The sequence below is a fragment of the Pristis pectinata genome, chromosome 5, assembly GCF_009764475.1.
Source record: "Pristis pectinata isolate sPriPec2 chromosome 5, sPriPec2.1.pri, whole genome shotgun sequence".
Taxonomy (NCBI): domain Eukaryota; kingdom Metazoa; phylum Chordata; class Chondrichthyes; order Rhinopristiformes; family Pristidae; genus Pristis; species Pristis pectinata.
In genome coordinates this window covers 78,580,018-78,601,237 of record NC_067409.1, presented here as the reverse complement: position 1 = coordinate 78,601,237, position 21,220 = coordinate 78,580,018, and the positions used below count along the sequence as shown (strand labels likewise).

General features: G+C 39.9%; 1 protein-coding gene across 2 annotated transcripts; it reads left to right on the top strand.

Annotated features, from left to right (window-relative positions):
• The first annotated feature begins 7,192 nt into the window (after nt 1-7,192).
• Nucleotides 7,193-19,727, top strand: LOC127570579 (nuclear transport factor 2-like). 2 transcript variants are annotated; one of them, XM_052016256.1, is made up of 5 exons: nt 7,193-7,307; nt 8,653-8,780; nt 12,274-12,345; nt 15,430-15,528; nt 19,170-19,727. In XM_052016256.1, exons 2-5 carry the CDS (start codon nt 8,682-8,684, stop codon nt 19,281-19,283), a joined length of 384 nt encoding a protein of 127 aa, XP_051872216.1. In that variant the 5' UTR covers nt 7,193-7,307; nt 8,653-8,681; the 3' UTR covers nt 19,284-19,727. The 2 variants fall into 2 exon arrangements, with proteins under 2 accessions (XP_051872216.1, XP_051872217.1); XM_052016257.1 differs by lacking the exon at nt 7,193-7,307 and adding an exon at nt 8,014-8,120.
• Nucleotides 19,728-21,220: the final 1,493 nt, after the last annotated feature.

Genomic DNA, 21,220 nt, shown 5'->3' with positions numbered 1-21,220 from the left:
GCATTTCACTTTGGGATTGATTATATTTAACAGGTACTTGTCATTACCATTAATGATTTCCTGACATGCACTGTTTAGCACAAATGGTATATTTTCAAAAGGTGAACAAGTTCAATATATTTTGCCTTTGAGAATGGATGGTATTTGACTACAGAGCATACATTTAGAGACCCTCGAGTATTGACTGAGATTGGTGATTATATTAGTGAAACCTAAATGGTTAGCTAGATGGACTAAATTATTTTTTTTCTTGCCTTTTTCAAAGGGCAATTTTGCATTGGAATGTTTTTGATAACTTATTTGATTTCATTGGGTTTAGCTTCTGTAATGTTTTTCAAAACATAGTTTGTTTCCCTCCCCATTTCCCTTTCTGAACATAATTTTGAACCTGATTTTTGCACTGGTGGAAACGTTAACCTCCCTGTAACTTGTTCAGTTTTGATGGCTTGTAAATGAAAAGCAAAAAACTGCAGGTGCTGGAAATCTGAAATAAAAATGGAAACTGCTGGAAATGCTCAGGGCAGACAACATGCATGGAAAGGGCATCAGAGTTGGTATTTCTGGAAGAGAAGTGGCAGAGATTGCAACATTTATCAAAAAACAAAAAAGTTGCAGGTGCTGCTTGAGTTACTGACCTTTTTTTCTGCATTTTCAGATTTTATTTTCTGATGGCTTGTAAACTTGGTATCTTAGTGTGGATTTAAGTTCTGCTCAACAACTTGAACTTGTACTGTAGACAAAGGCTGCCAAACTGACACAGCAGTCTTGGGAATGTGCTTTGTTAACAATGGTGCACTTCAGAAGAAAAACCAGGAGATTTTCCTTTATCCTAACCAACATTTGATTTTTATAATGGGTTCAAAATGTTGTTTAGTTGGTTCAGAATGGGAATAGAAAATCCTTTTGCGAATGACACGTACTTTGTAGTTGTAGAATCTTTTGCATGGACTTGATTGAATGAGCAAATGCCAAGTGTCAAGACCCAGATTTTGAGAGCAGATGAATTGCTTTTGGTTGATGAGATGTACATTGGCTACCCTTGGTCTAAAATAATCATGCAGTAGATTAAAGAGATGCTTCATGTTCAATGTGAGTTCTGACTAGAACAGATAAGCCCAAATCTGATGACCTGTTTGATTGCTGTGCTGGACAGACATTTTGTTGGCACTATATTGAACTGGTTTATAGTATACCATTCATATTTGATACATATTTCATCCACATTTAACGATATATTTTCTGTACTCTGCCATTTACCTCAGAGGGAAACAGTCTTGGTAGGTTAAAATGGCTGCACATCCCAACAGTGGCAAAAGTTCTGTACATTCTGGACATATGATTATACAGACAATTTTTGCCAAAATTTACAGTAGCTGGTGTGCAATGGCCACCCCATATTAAAAGAATCCATGCATAAACGTCTTCCATTCTTCAATATGAAACTCACGACCTGGATTGTCAGGCCCTTTGTGGATCGTCCCAACAGTGGCAGATTTGACCCCCATTCTTGGAACGCAGACTTTGACATTCCCTTCTGATTTAGACGAGACTTAGGCAAAAGGCTGAAGAAGGTCATCTTCACAAAGTGAGTTTGTTGTGGAGAATGGGCTAGGTGGACATCACAGTGACTGTGGAATTGGTGAATGCCTTCTGACCTTTGACCGACTGTAACTTGGAACTAACATTTTACACTGGATGGCGTGTATGCTCCAATCCTGGAATTTCTGTTACGGGGGAGGACTTCTACTCTGATCTTGAAAAAATCCTGGTGTGCATCCCAGAGGGAGAAAAAATAATCCTACTGGTGACTTCAGTGCCAGGGTAGGAGAAAATTGTAACTCTCTGCCAAAGCCTGATCCACGAGGATGGCGTTGGGAAGGCCAACTCCACTGGAATTCTTCTGATAAAATGCTTGGAACGTAGTCCTATCACAACACACCCTACTTTGAGAGAGAGCCAACATCCCTGATCCAAGTTCTAGCACCTGTTGGATGATATTGTCATCATAGTGAGGGTTTGCAGAGGTGTCCATGTCACCTATGCCATGACCAGTACCTATGACTGTTGGACTGATCCCCTCTTTGCCCATCCTAATATCTCCATTAACCTGGCTGCAAAATATCAGCATCAATAAAAACTTGATGAAAGAAGATCGATATTGAAGCTCTGAAGGACATCACAAAGCTGGTTCTTCTTAGATAGTGCCTTGCTGACAACCTGTTAACTCCCAGCCAACAGCAGGCACAGAGTGCCCATAGTTTATGGGCTGCTTGGAAGTCCACCATAACTGATACCTGTAAAGGGACTCTTGGTATCTCTACCAAGAAGAACCAGGGGAGGTTTGACCAGGAGATGGAGGAGCTAATTAACTTAAAGCATAAGGTGTTCTGGTATTGGAAGTTCCATCATTCCTCAAGGAAAAAGAAGCAGACACCTGAAGGTAGAGGTCCAGCAGAAAACCTGTGACTTAAAGGTGGTGGCTGGAAAGACTGCAGGAAGCTGAGCAACTAACAGCCATGACATGCACAAGTTCTTCTGCACTGTCAAGGTCAACACCAAACAGACCCAAGAACAGTGGTGAACTTATTCAGGACACAGAAGCAGCAAACAGCCCCTGGAAGGAACAGTTGACCTCCTCAACTGATTCTGTCCTTAACATGGGAACTTTTGACCGTATTCCACAGTCCAGCCTTGCCACTAGTCCTGACAAAGGCCACATCTCAACAAGAAAACAAGGCTTTGGGAATGGAGCTTTAGTCACAAATCCACAGTTTGGGAAAATGAGTATATACTCTTGAGACCTCCAACGCTGTGATTGTGACCATCTTCAAGCAAGGAGACAAGTGGTTTCCTTGCTGGCTGCCACAGGGATAGTCATTGCCGGGGTCTTCCTTAATCATCTTCCAATGACAGAAGAACTGCTTCCTGAATTGCAGTGTGGATCCTGTTCATCTAGAGGGAGACTGGAATGATCCTCACCATGCGATAACTCTAAGAGAGATGCAGGGAGCAATACTGACCACTATAATACCCTTTTCTGACCTCTCTGAAGTCAGTGAGGAAGGAATATGGAATTCTATCTTCATATTTTGCTGCCTACAGAAATTCTTACGTTTGCTTAAAAATGGCATGCGAGCAATAAACCTAATCAAGGGGTCTGTAATAGAGCCAATCTCTGAAAATTAGTGTCAAACAATGCTGGTGTTTTCCCAGCACTTTTCTCCAATCATTAGTGCTGCAACAATCTTCCCACAGGAGAATCTCCAGAAAGAATGTGAAACCATTCAGCCTATTGTCACTGCATCCACAAACTTCTGTAGTCAAGCTGCAATATATAGATGCTGCTTGTGTTTATACATGTTTGGAGACCAACCTCAAAGCCATTGTTGACTTGTTCATTAAAGAATTTGAGAGGATGGGCCTTGTATTCAACATCTGCAACAGAAAAGTCCTCTACCAATCTGCCCTCACTGTACAACACTGCCCTCTCACAATAAAGAAAATGTGGACCATTTCCCATATCCTGGGAGTTACCTCTCAGTGAAAGCAGACATCTATAATGACTTTCATTGCTTTCTTCTATATGGCAGCACTTCCTTTGATTGAGCAAAGAGGAGCCCAAAGATCAAGACCTTGGATCTTCACAAAACTCTTTGGCTATTGAGGAGCAGTGATCTCTATCCTCCTATTAGCTTCTGAACCTGGTTTGTGGGGTCTCCCACAAACGGTACAAGAGCACGAAAATTTCTCATTGCCAGAATGGCTATGAGTTTAAGAACGACACTAGATGACTGTATTCCAATTTAGCTGAACCGTGTAATTGGTTCAAGGCAGATTTGGTTCTCTATTGCTAGAGGGTGTGTGAATTGAATAGTACATCGACCAATAAATCCATGTTTCTTGGTATTAACTCTGTGATTTCCAGTTTTGGGCTGGAGTATTTTATATACAGGTTGTTAGTTTTACTTATTATCAATACATAACACAAAAAGTGCTGATAAGTACTAAAGCTTCCAAAAGGTTGATTTTAAAAAAAACAAGTGGAGTATCAAGGTAAATGTAATGACAAATATTAGAAACATCATATAGTGGGTACCAACTGGCATCTGTGATGTCGGGAGCTGGGGTGAGACCAGGGTCCTGGCAATGCTATTCAGCCACCTGATATTGAGTGCATTCTCCAGAATGATGATTGTGAATCTTGACAAATCTTAATTGTAATGATGGAGGCCTATACACTAAAATAAATGAGTTCAATTTGCTCCACCCACCACAGTATTGAATTATATTACCAACTACCTTTCTGGAAAAAATATCCAAATTGCTCCTATTCCCAAAAAAAGCAAGACCGATATAAATTGACCATATACTACCCTTGGCCTTTTCACAGTCTTCGTAAACGTGGAAGGAATCATCATCGTAGCAACCTCTCAGCAAGAAGATGCTTGCTATTACTCAGTTCAGATTTTGCAAAACTCTCACAATCCAGTCCTTATCAGACAGGCTTAAATACAAAAGTTGAATGTGAGTGTATTCAACATAATAACTATTCAACTGGCAGGGCACCACCACATCACTCCAGGAACCTTGAGGCCAGTGGTGATCTAAGGGAAATTCTCCTGTGACAAGCAAAAATATCAGAGAATGTATTTAAATAGCACGTTCAATGTAAAAGAAGTCTCAAAGCATAAGAAGCAATGTCATGAAAAAGAAAATAGGAAGGATGTAGAGGTGCCTTGCCGAAGGAACAGATATTTAAAACTCAGTTCATAATGATTCAAAGCTAAGTATCACTGTCTCAAGACTTCACTGCGGAATTGCCTCAGTGCTGTGTCCTTGGTAAAACCATCTTCAGTTACAGCTTTGATTCGAGCATTAAGTCAAGAGTAAGGCTATTCACCAATGACCTGCTGTGCTCAGTTGAATTTATAATCCCCTTTGATAATGAAACAGCTCACATTGGACTTGGGAGAATGCTCAAGTGAGTGCCACCATGCCAAATCAGTACCTAACAATCTGATCTTTAAGACCATCACTGTGACAAAGTTCAATATCATCTTTATCCATATTGACTCAGCTCCTCCAGTTCCAGTTTGATGTTTGCCAGAGGTGGAATGTACACCGCTACCAGGATGATGGTGGAGAACTCCCTCGGCAGATAGAACAGACATTCCAGGTCGAGGGAGTATCACTGAGACAGAACTACTATGTCTGTGCACCGTGATGAGTTAATCATAAAGTAAACACTGCTGCCTCTGTCTGGTCCATGCGGTGGATGGTGAAGCATTCGGGCTGGAGTGCTGTGTCCAGAGTGCTGGGGGTGATGTCTCTTTGAAGCAGAGTACACAACAGTCCCTGATGTCCTTCTGCTACTGCAGTCTTGTTCTGCAATTTTAGTTTCCAGAGACTGTATTAGAAGGTGGCATCCATCACTAAGGACCCTCACCATCCAGGACATGCCCTCTTTTCATTACTACCATCAAGGAGAAGGTACAGGAGCCTGAAGACCCATACTCAGTGATTTAGGAACAGCTTTTCCTCTGCCATCAGAATTCTGAATGATTGATGAACCTACAAACACCACCTCGTTATTCTTTTTTTTGCATATTTATTTATTTTGTAATTTATAGTAACTTTTATTCTTTGCACTGTACTGCTGCTGCAAAACAACAAATTTCATGACATAAGTCAGTGATAATAAATGTGATTCTGATTCTGGCACTTCAGCTACAAGAGCAGAGGTTTACTGCAGTTCACACCACATTTCCATTCCTGGGTGAATTATATTGAAGTGTTCAGGACTAAAAGACTAAAGCAGAAAAAGACTTAGAAATTGCTGAAGAGGTAATTTTAACCCTACGTTAATGGTGTACCACGTGGTGGGGGCAATGAGAAATAGGAGCCAATGATGTCAAGGCCCTGGAAAATGGATTCACTAGTTGAGAAGATGGTTTTGCTACCTTGTATTGTTAACCCGATTTTGAAGTCCCACTTCCGTCTGCTGTAAATCGCACAGTACCACAGGTTAATTCAAACGTGTTTATTTAGTAATGTATCGCTAGGGAGAAATCTCCTTACTCTCAGGCAGAGTCCACGGCGGGGTTCTTCGAGGTACAGAGGGGGAAGACAGTAATGTATACAAACATCGTCACGCACACTTTAATGAGTCAGGTGCCGGAGTTCTTGGTTGAGCAGGAAATGGACAAAGGGCTACTGCAGATGGACAAGGAGCAGCCTCACACCCCAAGTTCAGCTAATCATTTTGCAATCGGGTGAGACAAAGGCAGGTATTACCTTCATTGTTTGAGACAGCCTTCCCATTTCCCATTAAGATTGACCATCATCTCCATAGTCAAACATAGTGGGAATCCAATTAAGTTCCAGACACAGCAATTACCACACAGCACCCAGCCCAGGAAAGCAGTGGTGTGGCTGTTCTGGCCCGAAGGACACTTTTTAAATCAGTATTTTGAGCAGCCATAATTCTCATCCGTCTTAAGATATGAATACAGTTATAGTTTATTAATCCTACACCTCAGTATGTGTTTAAAGATCTTACAATTTTGAGAATGTCCCCTGTGACCCTCATCACTCCTTGATTTGCAGTTTGTATTGTGGAGCATCTTCAGCTCTTACAGATTCTTCTTGTAATAAAGCATTTTCTGGCAAATAAGGTGGTCAACACAGTCAACACTTTTATATTCACTAGGGGGAATGCCTTTAGGAACTGACAGAAAGTGCAATAAAATGGTTTAATGGATGGACATCCTATTTGTGTTGTTGATCATTTTCTATCTGACTCGCCTAGATTTGCTCTTTCACAGTAATGTGCAAGAATAAAAGGTGGGATGGACCTACTATCCAGAAATGGTAGGGAATGAGGTGGAACAGCCACTTTGGTGAATGTTTTCTGCTGCATGCTGGGTTAAATTCATGTAAAGAACATGTTCTATATGTATAAAGAGCAAAATGTTGTGCATTGCTAACAGCAGTCCGGAACTAGCACAGAAGGGTTAGGGCGAGGGGCAGATCCCATTGAATGGTGGGGCAGGATTGTGTGTGTGTGTGTAGGGGAGGGGTTGGTGCCGGTGGATCCCACAAAGGATTCCTGGGAGGCGCCAGTAATCCCCTCCAGGGTATTTGAGATGGTGACATTTTCTCGAAAGCCCCTTTGTCGTCCCAGTGATGAGACGACAATCCCAATCCCTCCCGGGCGGAGGCTCTGGGCGGCGCTGCGCCGGGCGGGCTCTGTGGGCGGTGCTGCGCCGGGCGTCGTGGCGCAGCGCGCGTTTTATGAAAGGTGCCGGGTGAGTGCGGGCATCGTGGGTTCCTGGGTGGCGGAGTTGGGTGCTGACCCTTGGAGGGAGGGAGATCAGCGAGCGGGGTGTTGGCTGGCGATAAAGCGGCGGCCTTGTTCTGGGCAGGGAGGTGGGACCCGCTCCCCTCTGTCCGGTGGCGAACACGAGGGAGGTCCAGTCGGGTGTCCCCCCCCCTCCCCCCGGGCTTTGGATCCTGGGCTTCAAGAGCGACCGGTGGCGCGGGTTGGGGAGCAAATCATCGCTTGTAAAACAATTTCTGCAATGATCTGGGTTTATTTCAAGCCTTCAAAGACAGTTTTGTGAAACAAAAAAAAAGCTTCCTGTGTGTGTTCCGGGTTTGCATCATATGCGCAAGATGAAACCTCTCCGGGCCTCCCCCCCCCCCCCCCCCCCCCCACACACACACACACACACACACACACACACAGCGTGTGCTCCCAGTACATCTGCGACCTAATTTGTTCTCCAGTGGTACTTGACCTTGCAGCTTTCATGCACGAAAGTTTTAAAGAGCCTTTGGTTAACCCCCTTTTTTAGAAAGTGTGTTGTCGGCATCCCAGTTTGCCTTTATGAAATGGAGGCACAAGAGACTGCTGGAATTCAAAGCAATGAAGGGTCTCGACCCGAAACGTCGACAGTTCCTTTTCTCCCACAGATGTTGCTTGGTCCGCTGAGTTCCTCCAGCAGATGGGAGGCGCAAGAGGCTGCGGATGCTGGAATCTGGAGCAACACGTGTCCAGATGAAGGGTTTCGCCCCGAAACGTCAGCTAACCGTTTCCCTCCACAGATGCTACCTGTCCCGTTGAGTTTTGCTTTTTGTACAACCCTAACGTGAATTAAATTATGAGGGAAGGGTGACTAAATTCGTTCTGGGAGATACTAGCACTTGTGATCTATCCTGAGGCAGTTGCTCGGGCTCCTTGGAGACTGATATAAGGTTGCAAAACTGTTTGGAGCAATGGCATTAGAGGTTTAAGAAAAGGATATGTTTATAAATGGCTTCGCACTTGCTGGGGATATGCCAAAGCACTACACAGCCAATGTGTACTGTTTATAGTTGTCATTTGTAGTGTAGGGAAACACAGCAGTCAAATTGTGAACATTAGAGTCCAGGTTTAGCAGTTTCATGTGAATGCTAATGGGGGACGGGTGTTATTGTACATGTACTGCACTCTTCAGCTGAGGCAACATTTGGTTGTATACAACTAGTTTCTTCCTTTTTATTTTAATGTGTGTTTTAAATATAGTCAACTTACTTTATAGTGGTATAAATAATAGATAAGGTTGCACTGATATAGTAGATTGTTGAAAACATAATTACACTTTTTTACAGGACTGAATCATTCATAATTGGGTATCAGTATGGCTGAACATCCATTGTGGGAGCAGATTGGCAGAAGTTTTGTGCAGCACTATTATCAAAAGTTTGATGTAGACCGAAAGCAGCTTGGGCCTTTGTATGTAAGTTTCCATAGTTTTGTAGTTACAACTTGTGTTGAGCTGTTATATTTGTTTCTGCTGAACTCTGGCATTGTGGGTTATGTAATGGGGAGAGGACTGTGCGAGTTGCTGAACAAGGCTTCTGATGCAAGATTAGGGATCATTCTTGTGCCAAACTCTTGTGTAATCTTTTCTGCACATACAAATGATAATTAAGCGCTTTCTGTAGACTGCAACGTTTCCCCTAGAAAGTCCTGTTCTAAAAGACACTTCCCTCCCTCAGCTCCCTGGGAGAGGTGATTGGGGGTGTGGGGGGAGGGACTGAGGAGACATTGAAATTTAGATGCAGATGTTATTGTTGAGATTTTGAATGTTTTTTTCAAAAAAAGCTCATCTTTCTAAGCTAATGCGCCCTCTTCATGTAACAGAAGGACCCATCTTGTTGCATACTTAGTGTATAAATTTTGAATGCTGGTTGAGTTCCTGGCAGTTGGCTGGGTTCTGTGAGACCTGTATTTTTAGAATTTTTGATAAAGTGGAAATCCATTTAGGCTGTTGGTATGTTCATTAATTGCTTTACTTTGTACTCTTAAAATATTTTCTTAGTGCTTTTGCATACTTTTTAAAATGTGTTGATCGACTGGCTTCATTTAAGATGGAGCATTTGTATCTTAAAATAAGAAACTTATGAAAAGTCATTAATTTGAAAGATTAACTTTCTCTCTCTCCATAGTTGCCTGACTTGCGGAGTATTTTGAGAATTTCGTTTTATTTCAGATTTCCCACATCTACATAGGGTTATAGTTTTGACATATTTCTTCCTGAAATGTTCATCTGGTAAAAGCTTTCACTCTCCTCTCTGGGACTTCTGTTAGTTTTGCTTGTCTTGTTTACATTTGTTGGCTTCTGCTTTTGTTGTTCTTGATAAGGTGTCTACCATGACTCATTTTAACAGCCAATGTCTCTTTCCTGTATTTAATGTCTGGTTCTGACTTTCACATTTTGATTTATTCATGGATATAGATATCCAAGATATTCAATGTTTCTCGATTCATGTTCTCTTTGATTCCTTGGGTCCATTCTGACTCTTATCAGCAGTGCTCCTCTACTCTTTCCCAAATTTATTCTATCTGTCTTCCACCTCATCCTTCTCATCTGGCATTTACATTTTCCTTTAAGGTATCAAGGATTGCAAATTTCAATATTTCTAATGAAAGGTCATCATTTGAAACCTTAACTATTTTTTCTCTTCACAGATGCTACCTGGCTGCTGGGTAGTTCCATATAATGTGCTTTGGTTAAGAAACTATAATTTCTGGAAATCTATAGCAGAAAATGTCAGAAAGGCTGGGAAGTAGATCTTGGGTGATGTATGCTTTAGGTGGGGGAAGATGTGAAGGAAGCTGGAAGTGGGGAATCGAGAGGAGAAGCAGTGGAGTGAATAAGAGAGAGCATAACAGACTTGGGAGTAAAAGAGGAGTTTGCAGAGAGGATAGTGTATGGGAACATGTTTGGACATGGTTAATAAGGAGAACTTGAGCAACAGCGATGGTGCTACGTTCATACCAAGTGGGACCTTCGGAATAAATCTGCCTCTTGTTAGACCTTATTTGGCTGTTGCTCCTTCTGCTGGCTGATCCAATATTTGCAGCACAGCATGGATGTCAGGAGCCATTAAATACACCCTGCCTCCCAAACTGATCCTGTTTTCACATCTCCTAACTAAAGCGGTAACCGTTTACTGTTTACAATCCACCCGATTTGATTATTTTGATTCCTTACATGGAGTGCCTCTGATTCTTTGCTTTCTGTCTCCTGTGTTGGTGGTGGTTGTTGTTGAGGATTTTCTTTCATTGTAACATGGCCTGTACTGTTCAATCCCACCCCCCACCCCCCAAATCCCTTGACTCTTCTGTCCTTGCAAGCCACCACCCAACTCTATCCTGTCTTTTCTCTTGTCTTTAAGTGTGCTGTTAATTTTCAAAGCCATATCAGTCTTTCCCAGGTTCCATGTTTGAATCTCTCCAATTTGCCTCCACAGTAATGCCAAAGTGAATCTTCCCAGAGCCACAATTTATCATGACACAGATAAATTATTCCTCCTCTTTCTTCTTGACCTGAATGGGAAGATCACTTCATCCATTTTGGTGGGACTGTGTTTGGTGGTTCTGTGCTTGTTTATCCATTCGCAGGCAGAGAATTACCTGCAAAGACTTTGCTTGCACCTGTGCTGTGTTTCTCTACTGCCCCTGAGAATCTATCTTTGGTGGCCTCCTACTTCTTGCCTCCTTCCCAAGAGCACATCCTAAAACATCGTGCCAATTTTCACATATTGGCTGATGACCTCTACTTCATTGACGCTACTTTTGATTTGTTCAATTACACTAACTTATGACTACTGACACAGCCTTCAATCCTTATCTTGGTGAACCTGATGGAAATAGTTATAGTATTCAGCCAGATTTTCAAACACTATAACACCACTTGACTGTTACCTTATGCCCACATCTTTATTACCACTGCGCCTGACTGCACTAATACATCTCCAGAAGAACTCTAATCTTCCACCTATTATCCTCTTGAACTCATCCAAAAATATGGCACTCCTTTCCCAAATTCCTATAACGACTTCAGTCATGCAATCTTCTAATCTGTGGTCTTCCTAATACTTAGTTGGAGCAAGTTTCTGCTCTGGTACTGAATGTTGGACAAGTAGTGTTACAAATTTAGACAAGTGGTGGGGTTGGGAGAAATGGCAGTGAAGTGGAGTTGAACATTCTGTTGTTGGTTTGGATACTGTGGTTCAAGGACAACATGTAGATGAGAATTCAGAGGGCTGGGTGTCAAGGGTTAAGGAAGGTTTGATCTCTGTGGGGTTCAAACACTGATAAGTAGTCACCTTCAAATATAATGAGTAGTTCAGAGGCTTGTATCGGTTGAGACCAACAACAGTGATCCACTTTAAAAGGAAGCCAGTTCAGCAAGAGAAATTCAAGTATGTGTTAATTGAGCTATATGTGGAGGGTGCAAAGAATCTAATGTTGTCACAGATGTATTGGGCTAAATGACTGCCTTGTGCTATAAAATTCTGTCTTTGTGTGTCACCATGAAATAATTTGTAAGAATCCATGTGTATGCTGCATTCTGTTTTCAAACTTTTGTAATTTCTTCAAATTATTGTATTAAATTTATTCACTAAAACTTTTAAAGTTTATGATCACTTTACCTTTTTTCTGCTCGATGATGCCTCCTCAACTGGTGTTCAGACACTTTTTTTCTGTAACTGAATGAGGCTAACTGATGTACAGTTACCTGGTTTAGTCCTTTTCTTTTGAGTGCACATTTGGAGGAAGATTTTTTTTTATATTATGTTGGATCTAATTTCTGGCTCTTTTTAAAAAAAAAGAAAATTGGCACCATTGCACAAACTTGGTGTGCATAATGATTTTCATTCTGAAAGCTTTAAATATCTGCTTAAATTGTAGCTAATTTAAAACCTTTTTTCCACTTCCAGAGTGATTGTTCTTGCTTAACGTGGGAAGGACAACCTTTCCAGGGAAAAGTTGCAATAATGGAGAAAATAACTGTAAGTATATCACTATTGTTTGTATTCTTGTGTCAACATTATGATTATTATTGATGTGGATGGAACACACTATTAGACAATGTGTATTTAAACATGTTGAAGAACTTCCACCATTTAATTCCTACTTTAATTTGCTTCCTAATTCTGTAGGTGTGTTTTCTGCTTTGTTGTAATGTAGGTGTTCTTCCAAGATTGGTTGTTTGTAAGATCAGATTATGTTTTTGAAATATGTTTGTGTAAAAACAAGCGATTCCAATGTCCTTTTGGGATTTGAGGTGTTGCTGAGGATTTCTCTGGCCTCTTTGCCACCTAGAATTTAAAATATAACTTTATTTCCTGAAGTGGAATCAGAGAAAGGAAATGGGCCCTTTGGCATTTCATGTCCACGCAGGTGTCCACCTATATGAATTCTAGCATTCAGCCCATATCCTTCTATACTGTGGTATTTCAAGTGCTCATCTAAATGATTAAATACTTTGAGTGTTCCAGCCTTTACCACTCCCTCAGGTGGTTGTTTTCCAGATTTCAACCACTCTCTGGGTGGGGGTGGGGGGGGGGGGGGGGGGGGGGAGTGGTGGAGAAAGTTCTTCCTCAAATGCCCCCCTAGCTACAGACCTAAGAGATAAAAACTTTTTATTCTCTATCTTATTGTGCCCCACATAATTTTATTTACCTCATCAGGTCCAAGACAAATAAACCCCACCTATCCAGTCTTGTAACTGAAACACTCCATCCTAGACAAATCTCCTCTGCTCCTCCTCAAGTGTAATCAAATACTTTCCAAAATGTAGTGACTAGAACTGCACATAGTACTGCAGCAGTGGCCTGATGTTTTGTATAATTGTGCCAGTTACTCCCTGTTCTTGTATTCTTTGCCCTGATAAATGAAGGCAAGTACCCTGAACACCTTAATCTCCTCATCTACCTGTACTGCTGCCTTCAGAGATGATTGGACATGTACACGATGATTTTTCTGTTCCTCAGTATTCTAGGGCCCTGCCATTCCTTTGTATAAATCCTAGCCTTATTAGTCCTCTGAAAATGAGTCGCTCTCTATTTTTTCAAGATTAAATTCCATCTGCCATTGTTGTGCCCGATTTACCAACTCATCAATATTAATCTATGGCTAAAGACTACATTGAATATGAATAACAGCTCCGATTTCTGTGTCATCTGGGAACATACTAATCATATCTCCTACATTCATATGCAGACCTTTAATGGATTTAACGGGGAGGATCCTAGCACTGATCCCTGCGTTACACGGGGTAACAGGGAGGAGCCTAGCCCTGATCTCTGTGGTACACCACTAGTCACAGGCTTCCAATCACAAAAACATCCCTTGACCATCATCATCATCCTCCTATCACCAAACCAGTTTCAAATTCATTTTGCCAAATTGTCCTAGATCCCATGGTGCAGCAAAATGGGACAGTCCACCTGTACCACAAACTGCACTGAGACCACGGATCCAATTCTATTTTGGTTGAGGATTAAAGGTTTCAGACTACTGAGGAAAAATCAGCTTCATTTCTTTAATCTTGCTGCAGGATCTTTTATGTGGGGCATTGATTTTTTTGTTCAACTAGAAGTGTGAACACCCTCTTGAATTGCCTATCTATGTGATGTAATCAAGTTGTTAGAATGGGTTTTAAACTTTTAACTTTGACTTACAAGGTACAGAATTACCACTGCATGCATACCATGTGATGGATACCATTATTGAATTTCTAAAAACCATTGGAATGGGATTTCTGGCAGAACTACTAAATTTTTGGAGTTGTTTTATTAAGGGGAATAGGATTCTACTGTGGCATGTATACAATTGAGATTTCAGCCCATTAATTATAGGCACCTTACTGAGCTAAAAAATTGTACATTAGGTGAATTGAAATCTGAAGTTTGTTATAGAACAGGAATTAGCTTGACTAAGTTTCCGAATACACGGGGTAGATAGTTGCTTTATATTGCTTCATGAAATCCAACTTGCATGCATTTTCCCTATAAACATTTGACCAAGAATATTTTATAGCTCATGTGAAGGAGGTGGTAGTGCTGGAAACATGACTGAATCTTGTTTTTTTTTAACAGGAGTACATATTCCTGTTGTAGTGTCTAATGGATGAAATTTGTATCCATCCTGTAGGTCTATTCATAAGTTCCCTTTTCATATTCCTTTGTCAAATGGTGCTTGATGTACGAGAACTATTTTTGAAAGAATTGTTGCATATTTTGCTCGATTAATCTTGTGTTTTAGAGGGCTCGACCTCTAATGTGGAGTGTGCCATTCATTATTGTGTTATGATTGACGTTCCTTCAGATATCCCAGATAAAAGGATGAACCAAACTCATGTGGAGTCCTGCACCAATGTTCTATCTTGCTAAGATTCCTGAGAATTTGCATTGGGGGAACTGCTCTCTGACCCTGCGTCAAGTTTGACTTGGTGCAGACTCTGATTTCAATGAGCATTGTAAGGCTACAGATGTGAAGAGAAGAAGAAGACAAGTTTTTAACTTTAGCAAAAATTAACTTGATGTTTAAATGTCTCTGAATATCAGAGAGATAATTAAAAACTTAAATATCCTGCACAGCTTTTACGGTTGGCAAAGTTGAGTGATGGCTCTGGCTGTAAATGACTTTTAGGAGGAAGGGACTTTGTCAGTGGACTTTTGGAGGTCAAACTGCCGAAGTCTGAGAGGCTTTAGGACAGCAACATGGCAGGTTGGTGTGGGCATAGAGTAACAGTGGGTGGCAATTGCAGGTGAGATGAAAGCAAAGTCTGTTACTTACTCACTGAACATTCACTGTTTGTTGATACACTGGCTACCAATAATCTAAAAAGCCTACCAATGTGACTGGAATATACAAACTAGATTTCATTGGTAAGTTGCCCCTCAATTCAAGTCAGTGATAGAATATACTGTTAGGCAGACTTTCAAGCTGGCTGATTGCTTTCTTTTCCCCCCTCCCCAACATTTGGAGACTTGATGCGTAATTTGTTTGGCTTTCCTATTGGTTTTGTCGTTGATATTTAATTAAGTTGTTTCTGAAACACAATGAAATTCTCTTTTTTTTGAACTCAGAGCCTACCCTTCCAGAAAATTCAGCATAGCATAACAGCTGAGGACCATCAACCAGCACCTGACAATTGTGTTCTTAGCATGGTGGTAGGGCAGCTAAAGGTAAGAGGAAATTGCTTCAGAAGTATGGGATTCTTCCAGTTGGAAATTATTCTTTTTACATTGGTATGGCATGGACTTGTCAGAAGTGTGGTCTTAATTTTGCTCTGCTAGTAATTTAATCAGTTGAGCAGCACTTGCACAAGTGGTAAAACAGTGAAAAGCTGCAGTGCACTATTCAACTGTATGGTTTCATTATGTCTTGAAAAATTCAAAACCCAACATTTTGATTGGATAGTTTAAAACACGCATTCCACAACTCTTTCATTGAATTGCACTGTACATATTGCTAAACTTTGGGTTCCTGTAATCCCCCACTTGGTCCTTTTGCCATTTTGTTTTTGGCTCAAATGGCTGTTAAACTAAAAGTTACCTTTGTACTTATGGGTGAAGTTGTTTCTTAACAATAGGGCAAATTTACCTGGTATAAAAGTGAAACATTCAACTCCAGAGATCCCATCCATAGACCTGATTACAAAATCCAAGCAGATGCTCCAGTGCAGTATAGTACTGAGGGAGTGCAGCATTGTTGTGGGTGCCTTTTTAAAAAAAAAGACAATAAATCATTAAACTGAGGCCCCGTTTGTCTGTATGATTAGCCTACAGAATTGTTACAACACATACCATTTGGCCCATTGAGTCTATCCTGCCCTTCGTAGATGCACCTATTTGATCCCAGTGGCATTCCTTTACTTTTCCCTATAGCTGCACATTTTTTTCTGCAATTGCATATCAAGTTTCCTTTTGAAAGCACTAACTAACTGTATCATCCTTCTGGTAGTGAATTCCAGATCAACGTTATTTAAAAAAAAATTCCTTGCATCCCTTCTATACATTTCACCTTTATTTTTAAGTCTGAATTCTGTGTTTCTAACTGTTAATGGGAACAGCTGTCCAAAACCCGGTCAGGACCTTGTGCACTTTTGTAATATCTTCTTTCAGCTTCCTTTGCTCCGGGAAGAACGACCACCATTTCTCTAGTTTAACCTTCCAGCCGAAATCCTTAGTCCTTTTATAGTAATCTTTTCCTGTACCCTTTCTAACACCTTCATTTTGTTCCTAAACTGGTGACAAATTAGATTCATCACACCAGCTGTTGCCTAACCAGCATTTTGTATTCTATGCTCATGTTTTGTAAAGCCCAGGGTCGCTCATGTTTTACTAATTCCTTTCTCAAACATCTCAGCCACTTTCAAAGATTTATATGTATTTCTTAACTACATGATTTTTAGAACAGTGCTATTTTTAACTTGTATTGCTCCTTTTTGTATCATTTCACACTTCTGTTGAATTTCATGAAATTTAACAGTGTGGAGTGATACAGAAAAAATGAGTCTATTACTATCTTCCTCATTTATCACACCTGAGTTTTTGGCTGCAAATGTTGAAATATGCAGCAAATCCACAAAGTTGTTAATAAATCAGTTATATAATAGAGAAGGCCCTTCTGACCACTGAGCCACGCCAACCATCAAGCACCCATTTATACATCACTTATTCTCACATTCCCATCGACATGGTAAACCTCTTTGTGCTTTCTCTATCCATCCAGTTTATCCATCCTTGGGTAGGGAGACTGGACTTCCGCACATTTTAAGGTGAAATCTCATCAGGGCCCTGTGTAATTGCATTAAGTCATCTTTACTCTGTACTCAGATTCTCTCGCAATGAATGCTAACAGACCATTTGCCACATTTATTGAGTTAATTTTCAGTGATTCATGTACAAGTATATCTAGGCTACTCTGAACACTAACAAATATTTAGCTTTTCTTTCTGCCAAGGTGGGAAAATGAGATCATCTACATTATATTCCAGCTGCCAAGTCTTTGCCCATTCACTTGACCTTCCAGATCTCCTTGAAACCTCTCTGCATCCTCCATACAACCCACACTTCCATCCAGCTTTGTATTGCCATGTCTTTTTAATTGGCTATTGTTTCTATAAGCTTTCCCACTCAAGTTAACTGGTCAGGTCCTTGCATAACCTTTTGAACAAGGGTGCTGCATTTAGAATAGAGTCGTAGAGTATGGGAACAGGTCCTTTGGCCCAACTCCTCCATGCTGACCAAGATGCCTATCTAAGTTAGTCCTACTTGCATTCACCTAATCTATACGCATCATGATCTTATACACCTCTATAAGATCACCCCTCAGTCTCCTACACTCCAATTAAAAAAAAGTGCCAGTCTGCCCAACTCTCCCTATAATCCAGTTCCTTGAGTCCTGGCAACATCCTTGTAAATCTCTTCTGCATTCTTTCCAGTTTAATGGCATCTTTCCTATAGCAGGGTGACCAAAACTGTACACGATACTCCAAGTGTGGCCTCATCAGTATCTTGTACAACTGCAACATAAGGTACTTATTCTATACTCAATACCCTGACTGATGAAGGCCAGCGTGCCAAAAGCCACCTTCACCATCCTGTCTACCTGTGATGCCACTTTCAGGGAAATTTGCCATTCTCCGGTCCTTTGAAACATTGTATTTAGGGAAGATAACATGGCCTTTCAGAATCTCCTTCCCCACTTCTTTCAAGCTAGAGCTCATCGCATCTAGACCAGACAGACTTTCTGATACAATCTTAACAACTTTCAACTCATCCATTATTTCTTCTGCCTCTAGATCACCTTCCTGATTGCTAATTGGCCCACCCTTCCTCTTACCACATGCTTAACTATTAATGAAGACCTGGGTTCCCTTTTGTGTTTGACTACCATTTATTTTCTTTGCTTGTTTTATTTTCCTTACCTTTCCACCCTCCTTTCTCATGAAATGGTAACATTGGTGCAGTACTGGCAGGCATAGGTCTGGCACAGTGGAAAGGAGCATTAGAGACAGGGCAAGTGGGCAGTGAGAGAGAAGTGAACACTTATGGCATTTGTTTCTTTTAGCACAACTAAAATCAGTATCTAGTTATGTCTGGTTAAAATAAAAAAAATTTATGGCTTTTGGTAGTGGTTTGAATTGAAATACACGCACATGTATTGATATAGATAGTTTTAATTTTTTTCTCTGTAGCAGTCAGTTTATAGTGACAGTAACTTGTGTAAGCTGAATTTTATACTGTCCTAAGTTTGAAACTAGTTGAGGTCAAATGGGTAGAACTCCCCATTTTCCTGCAAATAAAGGGAGAGGTTAAAATGCTGTCAATGGCCAGTCTAAAATAAAATTTTTACATTGCATGTGGTGTGTTTTAATTAACATGGACAGGATTTTTTTTTTAAGCATATTGCTTGCTCATTCTCTCCAGTCTGTCTATTCTGCACAGCTGCTATGAGAAAAGAAAAATTATGTGTCTTTCACGGCTTCTGCTTTGAAGTGCTTTATGTCCTTCATTATAATTCAATTAGAATTATCCTGTTCTTCGAGTAGTGTTGTGGATCTTTTTCATCCATCTGTGAGAACAGGTTGTGCCTCTATTTAACTATTGGAAATATAATACCATATGGCAATATTGCCTTTTCTCATTTCTGCAATTGAGTGAAACTGGAAACAAGTGCTATCACTGAGCCCCTCTGCATATTGATTTCTTTCAGTCCTTTGAATAGGTGAATACGTCTATAACTACTGCAGAGGCCTAATGTAGTTAATCTTTGTTTATGTACTTTTAAGAATAATTCAAAACTTTCATTTCTTCCGTAGGTGGACGATGACCCTGTGATGGGTTTTCATCAATTATTCCTTCTGAAAAGTGATAATGACAAGTGGATCTGCACAAATGACATATTTAGATTGGCTCTACATAACTTTTGCTAGGGTTGATTTTATAATTTTGGTTAACTTGAACCAGCACATGGTTTAACCTGAAATTGTAGTGAAACAATGTATTAACAATGATGTTGTAGAATGGGACCAATGTAATGAAGTGAATTGCTAGTGAAAATGATTGTAGTATTTGGCTGTAAGATTTTCAATCTCTTCAGCATTCCAAGAAATGGAGGTATTATCAGTTTTTACTTAACTGGTGTTGAAGAATGCCAACTTTTTGAAGTTCTGTAATGAAAAAATATTTGAACTGCTTTGAACATCAGTTGAAAACTTGACAAGATTTTTTATTCATGAAGTGCATTTACAAAAGGTCACTGATTAATTTACAAGCTTCATCATACTGACCCTTCTTTCCTGGTTGGAATTGTAAAATGTTCATATGTACTTGTTTTCACGATGTGATTTGGAATAAAGGTAACATTAGTAAATGCATCTGCTGAGATCTATAAATATGCAAATAATTCAACTGGAAGGAATGAATCCACAAATGCTTTTACCAATCTAGTTTTGTTATATTATTTAGCTATAGTAACGGAAGAACTAGAATGATCAAACTTATTCTTAAGAATGCCACATGAATAGACAATAACAGAATGTATAAGTGAATTGGGGACTAGTGCTTGATAGCATGGACCTTGACAGTGATAAAGAAAAGTGAGAGTCTGATGGATAGAGGCTAAAGGTGAGGGTGATCAGCTGCTGGCTAATGAATTGGAAAGATGAAAGAGTGGACCAAACTTGAGGAAACCTTTTTGAGTTAAGGTAAATGAATCATCAAATACAATTACGGAACAGCTCTTGGAGACTTGTGGTGATATTTGATGTACAGTTTTGGATTCAATCTGGAGAAATTAATATGTTTGAGACATTGAAGTGATTATCAAAGTTAAGGTCATTACTGGAAAGATTGTACATAAAACATAAATGCAAAATCTCTTCAAATGAAGAATTTAAGTACCAATATGAGGTAAAGGACAAAAATACCTTTCTCAGCTATGGACCAAATATTTTTATAAGAAAAATGAAATAGATGGCATAGGTTAGTTAGCACACACATTTCAGATATGGCAGTGGTGCAGAATCTGAACTGTTCAGTTGGATTAATTAGTGTATTGTTTATTGATGATCTTCTGGCTGCTCTTCATTTTGAGGAACACAAAAATGAAGCTTAAAATATTGAGAGATTTGTTTTGCCTTTTTTTTAAGGGATGCAAAAACTGTCAATATCCTAATGTGATATTAATGTATTTTATTAACACCCATACAGAGTTAGCATAGCCTCAAAATTATAGTGATTCTGGTAACCTGCTTGCTGAAAGAATATACCTGATGTCCACCATTTAGTCAGTGGATGGTATACATTATGTAGGCTAAGACAGTTTCAAATTATTTGCAAAACATCAAATGGTTCCTGAGTCAAGAATTAGGATTAAGCTATACAAAATGTACTCTCAACTGTTTAATGAAGAGATTTATGAGTTTTAGTAGTGATATTTTCTTTAGTTCATTTGTGTTTTGAATTGGCCTCTAATATTTTCAGTTTTAAAGGCTTGCACTGTTCTTAACTACCCTCTAAATATAATTGTAAATGTTTTGCTAAATCTTGAAGATATTACTTCGCACTCCACTTTTGCAATTTTTAACTGTTTAGCAATCCTTGGCTGTTTTTAACTATCTTTCCCATTCACCAATATTGGTGCTTATTAGTTTTGTCCTGTAACTCACTTCCTTAGCTATCATTAATTTTTTTTTTGCAAATAGAGTTCTTGCCTTGAAGGGTGTAAACTACTTCTGTATCACGTTAAATTCTTTTCAATACTATGCACTGATCTGTTATTTTACTTGTTAAGAAATTTGCCCAATTTACTGTGAACAGTCTCAATCTGTTGAAGTCAGGCTTGTCAATATGTAGAATTTGTGGTTGT

Excerpts from the sequence above, each read along its gene's own strand:
- LOC127570579 (XM_052016256.1), top strand. The coding sequence starts at position 8,682 with ATGGCTGAACATCCATTGTGGGAGCAGATTGGCAGAAGTTTTGTGCAG. Across the intron at positions 12,346-15,429 it reads CAATAATGGAGAAAATAACT|AGCCTACCCTTCCAGAAAAT; the intron begins GTAAGTATATCA and ends TTTTGAACTCAG. Across the intron at positions 15,529-19,169 it reads TGGTGGTAGGGCAGCTAAAG|GTGGACGATGACCCTGTGAT; the intron begins GTAAGAGGAAAT and ends TTTCTTCCGTAG.